Raw genomic sequence first — 17,205 nt, forward strand, 5'->3', positions numbered from 1 at the left:
GATGCTTACCCAGTAACAGCTTCTCCCTATGCTAGCCAAGGATGCCTGGTTAGTCACTCTAGACTTAAGCTTATCTGTACATCCCCATAAGAATCATGCAGGAAATGTCTACGCTTCAGGGCAGGCTCTATGCACCATCAGTTCTCTGCACTTCCCTTTCTGGCTTATCTACTGTGCCCAGAGTATTCACAAAGTGCCTGGCTCCAGCCATTGCATACTGTAGGCAGACAGGAATTGCTACTTCAGCACCTGGCATTTGTAAAAAGCCTTCTCGCTTCATTGGGGTACACAGTCAATGAAAAGAAATCGTAACTGATGCCCAGTGTCAAGATTGTATTCCTGGGAGCAAGCTGGGACAACTTCCCAGATGGCATTTTTCACTTCAGAAAAACAGGTCTATCTGACAAACTACTTCAAAGAAATGGCCACCAGAGCCCAGCTATCTGCAAGGAAAATACTGCAAGCCCTAGGGTTCATGGCCTCACGTATTCTGCTAATTCCATATGCAAGACTGCATATGAAGAAACTTCAATAGTACTTAAGTCTTTGGTGCCAGCATTCTCAGGACCTGGGAACAGTCATTCCAATCGTACCTTGTCTAAGGGCAGGGTTCCTTTGGTAGGCAGAAGCATGCAACCACAACAAGGGACTGCTTTTCACTCCACCCCTCGCCACCCAAACCCTGACAACAGATGCATCAGACTAAGCATGGGGGCTCACATGGTCGGCAAGTGCATTTGGGGCCACTGGAGCCCAGCCCAGATTATCCTGCACATCAGTAAGAGATGCTAGCTGTACAGAATGCTCAGACAGCCTTCAAATATCTAATCCTTTCAGGACAACTGCTTATAAAAAGACAACACCACAGTTGTGGTACATAAACAAGTGGGGGGGGGGGAGAACCCATTCATACCCACTCTGCTGGTTAGCCATGGCCCTGTGGAACACAGCCTTGAGCAACCAAGTGCATCTACAAGCTCCATTCCTGCCCGGCAAACAAAATTCACTGGCAAACTTTAGCAGAAATCTCCTAGACCGACACTAGTGGAAATTTGTGCCAAACACCTTCCACCTTCTGATCCAGAGGTGGGGGACACCAGAGGTGGACCTATTTTGCCTCCCCCGAGAACCACCAGTTGAGCAAATTCTGCACCAGGAACCCTCCCAGCAGGGCCTGGAAGGTGGATGCCCTAGCCTTTCAATGGGAAAACACCTCAATTTATGCCTTCACCCTCTGCCCCTACTCTCAAAAGTACTAGTCAAGATAACAGGACAGGCCAAGGGCAATTCTTATTGCCCCAGATTGGCCATGCCAGCATTGGTACCCACTTGCACAGTCTGACAAGTGCCACCCTGGCACCTTCACCAGGCTCCTACCTTGCTGTCTCAGCAGGAGGGACAGATTTTGCATCCACAGTTGCAATCCCTAAACCTTGCAGCCTGGCTTATCCCTTGAATACACCACCAGCAACCCTCAGCAAACAGGTGCTGGATGTAATTCTTTAAGCCAGAAGGCCCAGTACTAGGAAATCCTATGCCAAAAATGTATTTTTGGAATCTGTCTCCAGGGAAGGACACAGCAGTGCCCTCCTTATCTCTAATCTTGGATTACCTAGCAGAGCTACTCCAGAGGCCTGTCCTTCTCCATTAACATTCATGCCTCTGCCAACTCTGCTCATTACAGTACTGAGCCACCTCTATTTTCCCACCCTCTCATCAAGCAGCTCCTGAGAGGGGCTAAACTTAAGGCCCCCTAGGAGAACACCCACCTCTGCCTGGGACCTTAACTCTTTATACTGGAAAAGCTCACGCTTCCCCCTTTTAAACCTGCAGCTTCAGCAGACTTAAAATTCCTCTCTTGGAAAACAGCCCTGCTTTTAGCTATAACTTCAGCAAGAAGAATGTCTAAGTTACAGGCACTAATGGCTGTGGAACCCTTCATTTTCCATGCTGACAGGGTTTACCTCAGGACTAACCCGTCCTTTGTGCCTAAGGTGGTGTCCAGTGTGGCTCTAAACCAATCCATCCATTTACAACCTTCTTCCCTAACCCTCAAAATAAAGGGGAAAGGATCCTGCACGGGCAGCTCAGGTTCTACCTTGACTTTTAGAAAATCTGATCAGCTGCTAGTCAGCTTTGCTACAGGGGCAGAGGAGTAAGGCCATTTCAAAGCAAACCATTTCCAAATGGATAGCACACTGCATCCATTTCTGCAAAAAAGCACCATGGAAAACCTACCCCACAGGGGATCAGACCATATTCCACTAGGGCTGCTTCCACCTTTACATCATTTCTCAGGGGAGTCGCTACCAGGGACATTCTGGAAGCTGCAACCTGAAGTTCTGTACACACCTTCACCAAGCATTACCACTTACCAATTTTTTTTCTAAATCCAGAACTGTATTTGCTACAGCAGTCTTGCAAAGCCTACTAGCCAGGCCTAACACTTCTTGACTGCCTCCACCCTTCCTCAGCTTTGGGAATCAACCCAAGTGTGATGACTGCAACAGTGAAACCCGAAGAACATAGTACAGTTGTGTACCCTTACCATAAATGTAGATGCTAGTGTGTTGCAGTCCTTGTTTCCCTCCCTCCAGCCCTCTGGCTTCTTTCTACCGCTCCTGTCTATGGCCACTCCTAATGGTATTTACTTTTTACTGGTGGTGTTCCCTACCATATACTAGCTTCCTATTTGTGGGAGTCCTGACATTTGGGGCAAGAAAAACTGATGTAATGGCATTGGCTGCCTGTCTTACACATCTGATTTCATGGAAGAAGCGACAGCATCAGACGCAGAAATCCTAAGACTCTGGTATTCGGGCCGACCTGAGGGCTACCTGCAGGCAGATAACCCAAGTGTGATGACTGCAAACAGTAAATACACGAACCTCTACATTTATGGTAAGTGTACACAACTGTACTTTTCATAGGATAGGTATAAGATGCCCATTTTCCTACCCTACCCTTGGCCTTTGCACTTTATGTAACTTTGTTTAGTATATTGTAACTATTTGGAAATTTTGAATTTTGATTTGAATAACCTGTTGAGGTTGTCTACATTAAGTTTTTTATTATAAGGTTACCTGGCGTCAAACCAATGTCAATTTCCAAATTTTTAGATTTGAGAAGTCTAACTGCCAAGACAAATAGATGCACTTTTCCCACTTATGAACCAGTATTCACAATAAATTTCTATTGTAACATTTGTCTAGTGTCTACGATAAGAAAGGCCACTTGTGCCCTTTCGATTCTGGCCTCGTTGAGAAGAATGTGGAACTTTACTTCAGTGGTGTTGTGAAACCGATTTATGACGACAACCCCTGTCCCGATGGTAAGTATACTGTATAAATCATTTCTGAAATGCCTGACGTTTAGCTGAAATGCCCTCTCCCAAAAGTAAGATTCCACTAACCAGCATCACTCCATACCTATGTTTCTGCAAAGATTGCAGCCTGTATTTGTAAGGGCATTGCATGTCGCCGTCATTCTTTTTCATTGTACAATAGTCTTCCAGTGACAGAGCTTCCTTTTATTTTTAATATAGTAAAGTATTTCTGAACTAGGTTTCTTCCCAAGAATTGCTACATCCCATTAGTACCAGCTTTATCCACCACATGGTAATGAGATAATTGAAAGGTGGGAAACTGCAGCATGCTCACTGTTCCCAGATATAGTTTACAAAAAGAATGCAAGACCTCCTCCCAGGTTGAGGGGGACAAAGCTGTGAGGCTGACCATGTCGAACAGTACACTTTTTTTTCCCCCCTCTTTTTGCTATGTATTGCCCAATGTCCTATCCATGTTCACTTGCTATGCTTTCAGTTCATTAATTTTGTACTTTTTCAAATTTTCCAGAAACCCACTGATAATAGCTAAAGTTTTGCCACCTTTAACTTGGTTGTAATAGCAGTGGAAATATGTACAGAAAGGTTCCTAGCAAGGTGTAGGGCATAATTTGTGGCTGTTTGGTGGGGGGCAGTATTGAAGGGCTTAACTTTCTAGCAAAGTTTTTCACTTGTCTCTGGCTTACAGGTAGGGGAGAAGTGTGTTTAATACCTTTTTACACTGGTGGCAGAAAAGAGGAGAAAACTGATGCAGTAGAATTTAGTTTGTTTGACTTGGTATTATCTTTGAAATAGTAATAGATAACACTAGCACAAACATTTTCAAATAATATTGTAAACGCCAACATACAGATTATTTCTGTGCACTAAAGTTCATCAGCATTTTAAGACAAATTGTATATAGACTTCAGTTTTATTGATCACTTTAATTTTAGCCAGCCTGTCAACTGTCTGGCATTTCTGTTTTACTTTTTGCAGATTAAAATCCTAGAGATGAGATGCAAACTTGTGTGATACTTTATACCTCTATTGGTTTAATATTTGATCTAGTGATTACAGTTTGCTTCTAGCATGAAAAAATACTTTAGTTCTTGCCTAAACATACCATTTTCCTACTTGTGACTACGTTATTTGCAAACAGCTCAGATGTAGTGGTATGGTACTGTGATTTGTAGAGGACAGCATCCTGGGTTTGAGACTCTGCAGGGCGGACTGTTAGGCTGCTCAGTTTACCGCTCCCAATCTGTCACTAATGGAATGGTTTTAGCTCAGAAATAGTATTTTTATTGGCCATTTTGGGCTACTTCTCTCCCTTTCATCTTTGTTTAAAAAAAAAGTTTTGTGCTTTGACCTCGGCAAGATCCTGTCTGGGCATCCTGTAGAGTTCTACAGCAGCAGAAAGAGAGGAGAGACTTTCAGTGATTTAAAGTACTTCCATTATGCTTTTTTGCTTACTGCAGTTTATTCTAGCCGTTTATTAAGCCCTGCTACTTTAACTGTATTCTGTTAAATATTCTTTGCAATTTAGCAATTTATTCTCTAGTTTTTAATTTAAATTCAACTGTAATACTGTTGTAGGCTACACACAAGTGCACTATCCGTTTTTCTGCTTTAAATAGTGATCTGAAGTACATTTGCTCTGCAACCTGTGGGTATCTGATCCGATCTCCGATCAGAGCCGGCAGCTTCACAAGCTACAAGATCTGAGCTCCTAGCTCCTCCCCCTGCCACTAACTGTATTACCCCAGATCGTTTTTGCCGCGGCTGAAGACGGCTACCTTTTGAAGAGCTCCTTAGCTAAATTGGTGAGACTGTTCCTTTTTCTCAAGAGTTTGATTGTTGTGTGTTTTAGTGTCCCTATAGACAGTACAGTTTTTTTTTGTGTAGTAGTGTTAGTTTTCTGTGTCCACCCCTCCCCCACTTATTGTTTGGGGGGGGTGTATTTGTGGTAATGGCTGAAGGGCCCAAGGCCGTTTTTTCAAAATGTACTGAGTGTGGCCATAAGCTTTCTCCTGCTGATGGCCACACTCAGTGCGTTTTATCCCTGGGGGTGGCCTATTTATCAACGGCTTGCCAAATCTGTGCAGCCTTTAACCCCCAGGCACTTGGGGACAGGAAGAATAAGCTGATCCTGGCGGGCTTGCTCCCCCAGGATTCTGCTGCTGCTTCCTCCCCCTCCAAGGCTCAGGCTGTCTCCTCAGTCCCAGTGCTTTCCTCTCCCACCGCTCAACCGGGGACTCAACCTCCCGCTTTGGGTTTGACTTCGGGGGAGTCGGGTGCCTCTTCCTCTAAAGAGAAGAGGCACAAATATAAGGAGAGACACAGGTCTCAAAAAAGGCGGACTGAGACTCAACCCTCAGCCCCGCCATCTAAGCTGGCTAGCTCTCCCTTGAGGGTTTCCGGATCCTCCCCCTCTCGGCTCTGTTTGCCTCGTTTTTCACTGGAGGGGGAGTACCGGTCTCCCTCTGTCGTCGAGGCGTTTGGAGTCATCAGATCCAGGCCCTTTCAGAGCCGGGGATTCGTCGGCGCAGATAGCTCCGGTCTCTTTGCCGACCATACCCTCGAGTGTTTCGGATCAGAGTTCTCGGGGCCAAGCATCGGATCCGGGGGAGTTCATGTGTCTTCAGCGCCGTTTAGGTCTGAGCACACGTCTCTCTCGGATCCGACCGCATCTGCTCCGGTCCCTACCTCGGAGCCGAGGAGATTGCTCTCGTGGCCTGGGGAGAGTAGTTCTTCAGCTTTTGAGGTAGTGGAGAGGGTGCTGTTGAGATCCTCCTGCACCCCCGCTGCATATGGGTCTATCCTCAGTCATCCGTCCATTGAGACAGCCTGCCCAAGCCCTCCAGCCGGTTCCTGTGGAGGAACAGGAAGCCGTTGACGAGCCCTCCTCGGACAGTCCCACCGAGGAGGTCCCTCTTAAACGGAGGTGTAAAAGGAGGCACCTGGACTCCCCTGAGTCCATCACCACAGACACGGATTTGGATGAAACGGAAGGTTCCCCAAGATCACCCCCCCCGAGGATGTCTCCTTCGGAGACATCGTGGAGATGTTGCGTATTAGAGGGGGGTGGTCTGCCCAAAAACCTTCCGCGGATGAATCCGTGTTCCTGGAGGCGTTTGAGGCAGGCCCGTCTACCTCCTGGGTGTCCCCTCTGGCTGACCCCCTGATGGACCTTATTACTACCGGGGCGTGGAAGGAGCCTGACACCATGGAGCCAATCCCAAGACGGCCCGACAAAAGTCCTTGGCCCCCCATCAGATAGTCATGGGCCAAGGGGTCTCCGGTCGATGCCATGTTGGTGGCGGCTGCCACAAAGAGGGAACTCGCCCAAGAGTTCTTCGGTCCACCCGCCGGATAAGGAATCTTGGGCGGTGGACCGCACTGTGAAGTGGATGTTTGCTTCAGCGACCTTCTCTGTGAGGGCGCTGAATTATATGGCACATACTATTAGGCTACAGCGAGACTTGAGGAATACGCTGCAGCCCCCCCAGAGTCCATGTCGGTTGAGGACAAGAATGTTTTCGACTCGTATGGCCACTCTAAAATCCATATCTAACACGTCCATGTGGCTACTCTCATGCAGCAGAGGGAGCCAATAGGACCAGCTGAGCCGGGGTAGTCTTGCAGAGTCATGCCTGGCTCAGCCTTTGCGATTTTGCGGAACCCTTCAAGGCGTCCTTTGCAAATGCGCCCTTTGACGGGTCTTTGCTTTTTGGCAAGACCGTTAGTGAAATGTTGGTCCAAAGCGAGAAGGACGGGAAGACGCAGTCTGCCATCGGGGTCCACTTCTCTAATCCTCAACTATCATTCTCAAGGAATCAGAGGGGACAAAAGAAGCTGTGGTTCCGCAAGTCTCAGCAATCCCATCCAGCTTCAGACCCTTCATCCTCCAGAGGCAGAGGACAAGGTGGACGCCGGCCCAGAGGCAGAGGGGGGCTGCATAATTTTGGGTCTAGAGAGCCTTTCTCTGACAGACCTGCGCAGCAGCCCTGAAGGCGTACCAGACTGTCCATCTTTGGAGGCAGTCGGGGGGGGGGGGCGGTTGACGAAGCATCTGTCAAATTGGGAGTCCATTACGACAGATCGATGAGTGCTCTGCGTTATATCCAGAGGTTACTCCATTCCCTTCCTAAGCCTTCCCCCTTCAAGCAGACGCCTCCCCGATGTTCCACCCGATCAGAGGGAGACTGCGGCTTCAGAGGTTTCGAAGTTGCTAAGAAAGAGCCATCCAGCCCATCCCCCCAGATCAGTCCGGATTGGGTTATTACTCCAGGTTCTTTAGTGCCAAAGAAGACGGGGGACCTAAGACCCATCCTAGACTTGTACGCTCTGAACCTGTTCATCCCCAAGGAAAAATTCTTGATGGTCACACTTCAAGCAATTCTCCCCTTGCTGCAGGAGAACGACTGGATGTGCTCTATAGACCTCAAGGATGTGTACTACCATATATTGATGGACAGACTATCCAGAAGGTTTCTCCGCTTCCAGCTGGGAGCCAGTCATTATCAGTTCAGGGTTCTTCCGTTTGGCCTCACCTCAGCCCCCCCAGGGTGTTCACCAAGGTCATGGCAGTGGTTGCAGCCCACCTGAGACTTCAGGGCATTCAGGTTTTCCCGTACCTAGACGACTGGCTCCTTACCGCCAACAGGCATCAACTCTGCATTGCAAGAGATTACACTCTGACTCTTGCCCAGAGTCTAGGCATCTCGGGGAATCTTCAAAAATCCTTCCTTTGCCCCGTACAAGTCTTAGAGTTCATAGGGGCCAGATTGGATACCCGTGCTTCTCGAGCCTTTCTGTCTGACAGGTTGAGCAGCTTGTCGCTTCAGGTGCTTACTCTTCAGAATCAAGCTCCTGCGGCAGAGTTAGTCCTGAGGGCACTAGGGTCTATGGCAGTGGCAATCGGTCTATTCCTTCATTCACGCCTGCGAATGCAGGTTTTACGATGGACCCTCCAGGTTCAGTGGTAGCTATTACTCCACCCGTTAAGCTCCCCAATTCCATTGAGCAGAGTTTGCAGGGATTCCCTTCTTTGGTGGCTTCACTCTCGAGAGCTGAGGCAAGGGAGACCCTTTGTGATTCCCCCGCCCTAAGCCACGACCACGGATGCTTCTCGCCTCGGGTGGGGGGGGCATTGTTCGGGCAGAACCATCCAAGGTACGTGGACTTCTCTAGAGACTGCTCCGCATATCAATGTCCTAGAGATGAGGGTGGTTCTTCTAGCGTTCAAGCTCTCCACGACCTTCTTCCTCTGGGGACTATTGCAATCCAGACTGACAATGTCAGTAGTCTGGTACATAAACAGGGGGGAACCATGTCTTATCCCCTTTGTCGAGAAGCTATGAGTGTGTGGGAATGGGCGATATCCACCAACCGCTTTCTAGTAGCAGTGCACATTCCGGGATAGTCCAACATATTAGCGGATGAGTCTGATAATTCTCACTCTGTACGAGTGGTCTCTCACTCCATCAGTTGCGAAGCAGATCTTCCGCAAGTGGGGTTGCCCTCGCTGCGATCTTTTTGCTTCTCCAGTAAACACAAAATGCAGCAAGTACTTCGCAATACTTTCTCCCCGAGGGGGAGACTCCAGAGATGCTCTTGTTCATGCTTGGCCTCCTGGTCGTCTTTATGCTTACCCTCCCCTTCCGCTTATGACTAAGTTCATACAGAAAGCCTCTGTTGGAGCAGAGTTATCCTCATAGCCCCATTCTGGCCTCGCCAGATCTGGTCCCCCATACCTGCGGTCTCAGTTCAACTCCCCCTTGGATACTGGAACCTATTCCAGACCTGATTTCACATACCGCACTGTCAAACCCCAAACCTGGTAAACCTCAAGCTTGCGGCTTGGTTGATCCAGTTCCACTGATGGCTAGGACTCCCGGTATCTCATCACCAGTGAAGGCCATTCTGGTAGCGGCTCATAAGCCGGCTACCAGGAAAATATATAATAGCAAGTGGAAACGCTTCTCCATCTGGGCAACAGACAAGGGCCTGGATCCTTTTACAGTTCCTATTCCGAGAATCCTGGACTTCCTGTCGATTTTTTTTTGGCAGGGAGCAAGTGCTTCTACGGTTAAGGTGCAGTTAGCCATTTCCCATTTTCATGTGGGAGATGGGCTAGGATCATTGGCATCCACAAAGTTATGCAAAACTTTCTTGCGAGGCATGTTTCTCTTGAAACCTCCTGTGAAAACGGTGGTGCCCCCATGGGATTTGACACTAGTCTTGCAAGCCCTGACGAGTCCACCCTTTGAGCCTGCAGCCTCAATTCCTTTAAAATTCTTGTCCTAGAAAATGGCTTTCTTGGTACCTATTACTTCTGCTAAGAGGGTTTCGGAACTCCAAGCACTGTATGAAAACCCCCTTATCTCATTTTTCACAGGGATAGTGTCTCAGGACTAACCAGTCTTTCTTACCTAAGGTGGCTTCGGAATCAAAAATCAATCAATTTGCCCGTGTTCTTTCCAAATTTTCAGAATAAGGGAGAGTACATATTGCACAGACTGGCCGTACACAGGCAACTACGTTTTTACTTGCACAGAACTAAAGATTTTCGCAAGTCTGATCAGTTGTTTGTGTCCTTTGCAAAATCAGCCAGGGGAAGGGCCATTTCTAAAGTGACCCTAGCAAATTGGATTTGTCAATGTATAGTTCAGGGGTATGTATAGTCAGGCAAACCAGCTCCTATGGGAATACATGCTCATTCTACCCGGTCCATCGCCACCTCAGCAGCTTTCTGGTCCAGGGTTCCTTTGGACGACACATGTTCAGCAGCTACCTGGTCCTCTTCTCATACGTTCATTTCTCATAAACTGGATATGATATCGAGAAGTAGTGCTTCTTTTGGCTCCGCAGTGCTTCGGAATATCCTTCCATAAGGCCACCCAGGTTTATTGTTTAGGTAGCTGGGGACTCTGTCCCACAGGTTTCAGAGCAAATGAAGTACCTACTTCAGATAAAGAAGTAATGTATTCACCATAACGTTCCATCTTGAGTGGGTACTTCATTTGTCTGCAACCGTCCCCCCTGCCATCCCCCTAACCCTTTTTTGGGTTTTTCTGGTCACCTGAAATATTGCTGTCTTGAGGTTAGGTCTTCAGTATACCTCTGTCGAGGTTATGACTTAGATTGGGCAAAATCGATCTGAGGTAATAGTTAGTGGCAGGGGATTATGGGTAGGGGGAGGAGCTAGGAGCTTGGATCTTGTAGCTTGTGAAGCTGCTGGCTCGGATCCGATACCCACAGGTTGCAGACAAATGAAGTACCTACTCAGATGGAACGTTATGGTGAGTACGTAACTTTTTTGCAGTTCTGAAATTCTGTTTCCTTGCTAGTTTCCCACCTTTCTGCAACTAGAATAGTCTGGATTTCAGATTTGCTGATTTCAGGACTGTATTGTAGTTTGTGTTGCTCAGACCTTACTGAGATAGAGAAGCATCTCTGCTTATAAGTGGGAATGGTAAGCTCTGAGCAGCCTATCTGTCGCTAAAGGAGTGGTTTCAGCTCAGAAAGTCTTATTGGCCATTTTGGGCTATTTCTATCCCTTTTATCTTTGTTTAAAAAAAGTTTGCTCAACTGGCAGCGCCGCTGAAGTAAATCATTACTGTTGCCTTAGTCTGCTCTTCAAATTTTCCCCAAGACCTTGTTAACTTATCTCTGAGCACTCAGATTAGACCTTTAAATCTAGCACTTGCTCAGAACATCTTGTAGCATTTATTGCAAGTTCACCCACTGCTACTAGCACTAAACTTTTCCATAAAGGAAGCAAAAGGCTTCAGTACTTAATCTAAGCATAAATAACTCTGTACTTAAAGCTGATCACTTTTCCAGGCATGTCCAAAGGTCAGTTTCCAGTGCTTTCTCCTGTTAACCTGGTGAACCTGGACATCCTGAGGCAATGAAGTACATAGCCAAACTTGACGCTTCACGCTCTCGATCCAAGACTGGGTCAGCCAGTCGGGAGGAGAAGGTTAATGCATCAGAGAATACACAGCTGCCCTGTTCGCACACCACCACTATCGCATAGTAACACGAAATACACAGCCACTTTCGTGGAGACTCTCAAAAAAAAAAATCTGCCCAAACAGAGACCTCCAAGGCACAAACGCAAGCGACCATCTCATCCAGGCACACCCCATAAGACACATAGCCCAGACTTTGTGTGCCACTCGTGCTCTGCCCTTAAGGCAGAACAATGTACCGAACACATTAGTCCTAGGTGATTTAAATTGTAAGGCACACTGACATGCCACTCACTAGGCTAAATAAGGAGAAATTTATGGTCAGCTGCCTGTCGGGTGCCAGGATTTGCCACAGCAAGTACAAATATGACTGTCATTGTACATGTTGGTGTGAATGATCTAAGACGTACCTCCCTGGATTACATGGAGACGTGGAGGAGCTCTCATCTTGTAGCCCAGGTAGGTATGACCGTAGCCTTGAGTAGCATCCTACCGTCGCCAAAAATTATAGCCCAGTACAAGCAGAAAATGTGACCAACAATTGACTAAGTTTCTGGTCTCATTTGGGGATCCAGTATCTGTCTGCTTGGGATGACATGATTGACCTCAATGCTTTGCCAGAGACCGAATGAATCTGCCACCCCTGGGATTCCAGATACTGGGCAAGGCTCTTGCCAACCCTATAATGCCTTTTTTAGGCAATGCCCTGAATATAAATTTACCACCATAACATCTGCTAGCAAACTCATCCTAAGGGTTATGCTACTCAATGCTAGAAGTCTGAACCTCAAAATGCACTTGCTCAAGTCACTCCTCAAACTGGAGAACATTGACATCTGTGCAGTAACCAAGACCTGGTTTAAGGCTCCTGAGAGCACCCCTGTGCTACCAGTTTACAATGCATATTGCACCTTTTGGCCCCCAAATCTGAAACAAAGACCTAAGGGATGTGATGATCAAACCCCCAAAAGGCAGAGGTGTATCCATCTTCATAAGATGCACACACCTCCAGACTTGTTGACCAACATAACTGTGTACCTAAAGTATTTCCGATGTGTTAACACTGGACACAACTGCAGTCCATGTTGTAGCCTGCTACAGATCCCCCACAATGTCCCAGGACTGCCACTCTGCATTCCTGGACACTCTGGAAAACGTCAAAAGTCCAGCCTAATACCCTTGTACTGGGAGACTTTAACTGTTCCTCCATTAGTTGTAACAATTACTCCTGCTCCAACTCTTTTGCCCAACGTTTCATGGAATTCATAAACTCCAATGCCTTAGACAAACTCATCCTCATCCTCACTAGGGGAATTAACATTCTTGACCTACTCATTACAAACATGGGGGACCTCTTCTCTACTCCTATGATAAACCCCTCCCTGGTTTGATCTGACCACAAGTTAATCACCATTGATATCCAAATTCCACCCCATCCCCGAAAAAGGAAACTGCGAAAAACTTCTCCAAAGCTAACTTTGAACTTCTAAGGACAAAAGTGGCAAGCTTCACGTCATCCATAGAAATGGGGAATGGGAGTATGGCTGCTGAATCATGCACCAAGGCGCACTAAGCATCTATACAATTGCATAGCTAGGGTCATACCAAACAGAACCAATATGCTCTCCTCCTGCCCTGCCATTAACAGTCTCTACAACAGAAGGAAAAAACTTGGTGTTTCACTGTTGCAGTCCTAACCAATGGGTTATCTGGCTCCCGGTAGTCCTCGATCGGCCAGAATACCAAAGGTAAGTAAATATGACATTGGCTGCCTGTTGTAAAGGACGTCCAATACAAAAGGAGGCAGCCGACATCACTTCCTCAGTCTCTCGCCACGGAGCCCGAAGCATTTTTTGCACGAGTGCTGGTCGGCAGTTTACCTTTTTGGTTTCAGACTACAAAGCTGGTCATCTACAGCCAAGTACCCCATTGGGGATCCTGTTTTCTTGCCTTAACGAATGTCAGAAAAGGTTGATTCTTACCTGTGAAAAGCAGATGCCCATAGAGATTTTCATTCCTATTGTATTTGTTTAGGCCTTGATACCACCGTTCCGAATTGTGTTCTCTGTGCTTCCTTTTATCTGCGTACTATTCTTAGTTGGGCTAAGCTTTTAGCTAAACATTTTTGAGTTTGGCTTAAGTTTGTCGGTTGGTGTCTGCTTGTCCGCTGGTCTTCAGGCTTCAGATATCCCCAAGTGTAAGGATAAGGACTGAGTCAGGCTTCAGAAGGTCAAGTCCTCTAATAAGTTGGTAGTCCTGCGGTAACGAGTGAGTTGCCTTTGCAGCCCACGGATTTTCAACTGCAGGCCTCAGACCATTTCAGAGTCCTCTGGCATCCATTTTGCCTTCTGACCTGCCAGTCGCTTCTTTAGCTGGATGCAGAGCTGCTAAGCTGACTGTCAGAGGCCTCCATTCTTCAGACAGCAAGCTCATACAGACCATCTCTGCTGTGACTTCAGTGGTTGCCAAGCCTCCCGAGTCCTTCAGACTTGCAGGTAAATCTTCCTGTTGTAAGCCTGTGAAAAGGCAGGCTCCAGTTTCATCTCGTTCCCCTCAATCCCAAATGGTTATAGGTTCATAGGTTCATAGATTAGTACTAGACTAAATGCCCTCATGGGCCATTTTAAGCCTAGCCAATTATCCAATGTGAGAATCAAACCGTGCACCTTGTGTTTCTAAGGTAAACACCTTAACCATTATGCCAACCTCCCAACCCAAATAGACAAAATACATAATAGAGAACCAGGGAAAACATTAATGGATTGAGACTTACAGGAAATAGGGACGCAATCATTTTTAGTGTCTGGTTGCTTGAGTTTTGTTAGATATTCTTTCAGTTCTTGAGCGTTCAAGCTTTCCCCCACACTTGAAAGATATACTAATAGGCAATCTGGTGATCCTCTAAACCACCTGTAAGTATGCATGTAGTGAGTGAGTTTGTGCTTATGTGATAGACCGATCGGTCTGTGATCAGGTCTCTGACTTTGGCTGTTGCCAGGACAGACCATTAGGAGCTAAAGGTGTCAGAGGAATAAGTAAATGTTAGTAAAACATATAAAGTAATGCAAACAAAGTTAAATAAGTACATTGTTATAGTTTTAAAATGTGTACAGTAATGCAAACAAAGTTAAATAAGTACATTGTTATAGTTTTACCATATTAGCACTTAATTGTGGTCACAGCTGTACAACCCTACTAATAGATTAGTGCACTGACTTCCTGATAAAATAATTCAAACTTTCTTATGACCTAAAAATTGAACCCTCACCTCCAAAGTAAGATTAATGTTATTTTAGTTGTGTTTATGTATGCATGTGTACTGATGTCAGTTTACCATGTTGGTGGAATGATCCTTCAAGGCTCCTTTTTGAACATGATCTAGGTGGAGAGAAGTTAAAATGGCTAATGACCTTTTGACTCTTAGGGGTTCACAACCTCAGTCTAAAAGGCCTAGGGATGTCCCTCCTGAGGCTTTGTCTTATTGTGGTTCTGATGCTTCTAGCATTTCTGCTGATGAAGTTTCTCAGGTTTTTTTCTCCTTTTGAGGATCCTGATGCAGGAGTCCATTCATTCTGCTTCTCTTCCAGAGGATTTCTCTTTTGGTGATGCTTTGAATACTCTTGGGGGGCATTTTAAATAGGAAAGTCAGGATTATCACCAATCTAAGAGAAGGATTAGGGAGTTTTTGGATTTGCCTCAGTATAAGCCTGGCTATTCCCCCAGTGTTTGAAGTGGTTGTTTTTCTGGAAAATTCCTTTACTCCAAATTTGTTTCCTCCTGCTCCCAGGAAACCTGACTGGTACTATAGAGTCCCAGATTCTCATTTGTTTGTTTTCAGGACTCCGTTGGCTGATCCAGAGGTTTTCTCAAGGCCCTAAAGGAGTTAAGGCCACTGTTACCAAAAATCCTATTCCTTCTGACAGGGAATCTAGGAACCTAGATGGGTGAGGTAAGGTTATACCTCTGCCACTCTTGCTATTAGGTCTACTAATTGTCTTTTTCATATGCTTAAGTACCAGCAGCACACCTTGGAGGCTATTAAGTCTAGGATTGCAAATGCGCCTCTTTTGGCAGAGTAAGGATATGCAGAATTCTGCCAGTCTTGTCAATAAACATTCATTACATTGTGGCTTTGACATTTTAGAAGCCTCCTGTAGGGCTACAGCTACTGGCTCTTATTAGAAGGCACGCTTGGCTCGGGGAACAGCCCCTTCCAGAGCCTGTCAAGGCTAAGCTTTTAGATGTACCTTTGCATAAGGACAGTCTTTTGGCAGCAAAGTAGAGGGAGTGCTCAAAAAGATGGAGGTTAAGGCCAAGTCTATGCTAACAGTTAAGGACTTTATGCAAGTTCAACCTCCTTGCTTTAGCAGGAATTGCCCTTCTAGTTGAACGTTTCCTGATGCCAGCAGACAGAACTGTTCTAGGACTAGAGGTTACAAATCCTCTAGGGGGCAGGTGGCTACTCGAAGGTCTAAGCTTTGGCATGCTTCCACTTCCAAGGTGGGTAGTTTTAAGCCTGCATCTCAATCCAAACATTCTCAATAACTATCCAACTTCTGCCTGTTCTTGCTTGCCCAGATGGTCCTTTAGGGGGAAGGTTGGCCTTTTTTGCAAATGTCTGGGCCACCATCACTGATGACAAATGGGTACTCAGAACCGTATCCCTAGGACACAGGTTTTCTTTCCATATCTTTCCAGCACCCAAAGGATTCCCGGGCACTCCTCCAGACCAAAGGGCAGAAGTAGAAAAACAGAGAATTGATAATGTTGCTTGCCCACTCTGAAATGAAAGTATTGTCTGCAACTTTCCCCGATATGGATGTGAAGGAACGCCAGGTACCTTTTTTGGAACTAGGAAAAGTCTTATAGAAACCGTGGCCTATCTGCTGAGCAGAAACATTCTACTGCTCCCAGATGTAAGAACATTTGTTCTGCCCTTTGGCCTATCTACTGCTCCCAGAGTTTTCACGAAGTGCCTGGCTCCAGTCATTGCTTTTTGCAGGCTGAAGAAAATCCAGATTTATCCATACTTGGATGACTTGCCTAATTCAAGCAAATTCTCAAACTGCTGTTAAAAGGATCTAGAATTTGTAGACTCTTCTCTTCCTTGGGTTACACACTCAAGGAAAAATCAAAAATGGTGCCATCCAAGGAGATAACATTCCTGGGAGTGGGTCTGAACACAGCCACCCAGATATCTCACCCAAGAGAAGCAGGCAACTCTTTCAGTTTACTTCAAGGATTTGGCAAGTCTGTCCCAGCTCCCTGCAAGGAAATATCTGCAAGCTCCTTGATACATGGTCTCTTGCATTCTCATGATTCCATATGCAGGACTGCATATGAGGAAATTGCAATGGTACCTCAAGAACCTTTGGTGTCAACACACACCAGACCTGGATATGATGATTCCTCTGCTTCCATGTCTGCAGGCAGAGTTTCTATGGTGGGCGACAGCCTGTCTACAAAACAAAGGCATTTCTTTTTCGCCCACCTCCTGCCACTCAAGGTCTTACCACAGACTCATCGGACTACGCCTGGGGAGCGCCCCTGGATGGCAGATGCATACAGGGACGTTGGAATGCCCAGCAGATGCATCTGCACATAAATCTAAATGAGTTGATTGATTGGCAGGCCTTACTGGCTTTCAAGCATTTTTCTCCAGGAACTCTGCTTGTCAGAACAGAACACCACAGTCATGTGGTACATAAGCAGGGAGGGACTCATTCTTGCCCCCTGTGCAGGCAGCACATGAATCTCTGGTCCATGGCAGCATCCTTGGGCCTGCATCTCCTAGCTCAGTTCTTCCAGGGGAAGCTCAATGTTTTTGCAGACCAGTTGAGCAGACTGACCCTGGATCCTCACGAGTGGCAACTGAACAGAGCAGTCTTTTTTTTTTTTTTT

The 17,205-nt window shown here is 46.5% G+C and overlaps 1 protein-coding gene across 1 annotated transcript in view; it reads left to right on the forward strand.

Annotated features, from left to right (window-relative positions):
* DNMT1 (DNA methyltransferase 1) overlaps window positions 1-17,205 on the forward strand; it is an 862,083-nt gene that overhangs the window by 237,496 nt on the left and 607,382 nt on the right. The window contains exon 11 of the mRNA XM_044084674.1: window positions 3,213-3,331. Within this exon, the coding sequence (XP_043940609.1) occupies window positions 3,213-3,331 (119 nt within the window). The remainder of the gene's footprint in view (window positions 1-3,212; window positions 3,332-17,205) is intronic.

This window comes from Protopterus annectens, chromosome 9.part0, assembly GCF_019279795.1.
Source record: "Protopterus annectens isolate FY-2018-M chromosome 9.part0, PAN1.0, whole genome shotgun sequence".
NCBI classification, from domain to species: Eukaryota; Metazoa; Chordata; order Ceratodontiformes; family Protopteridae; genus Protopterus; species Protopterus annectens.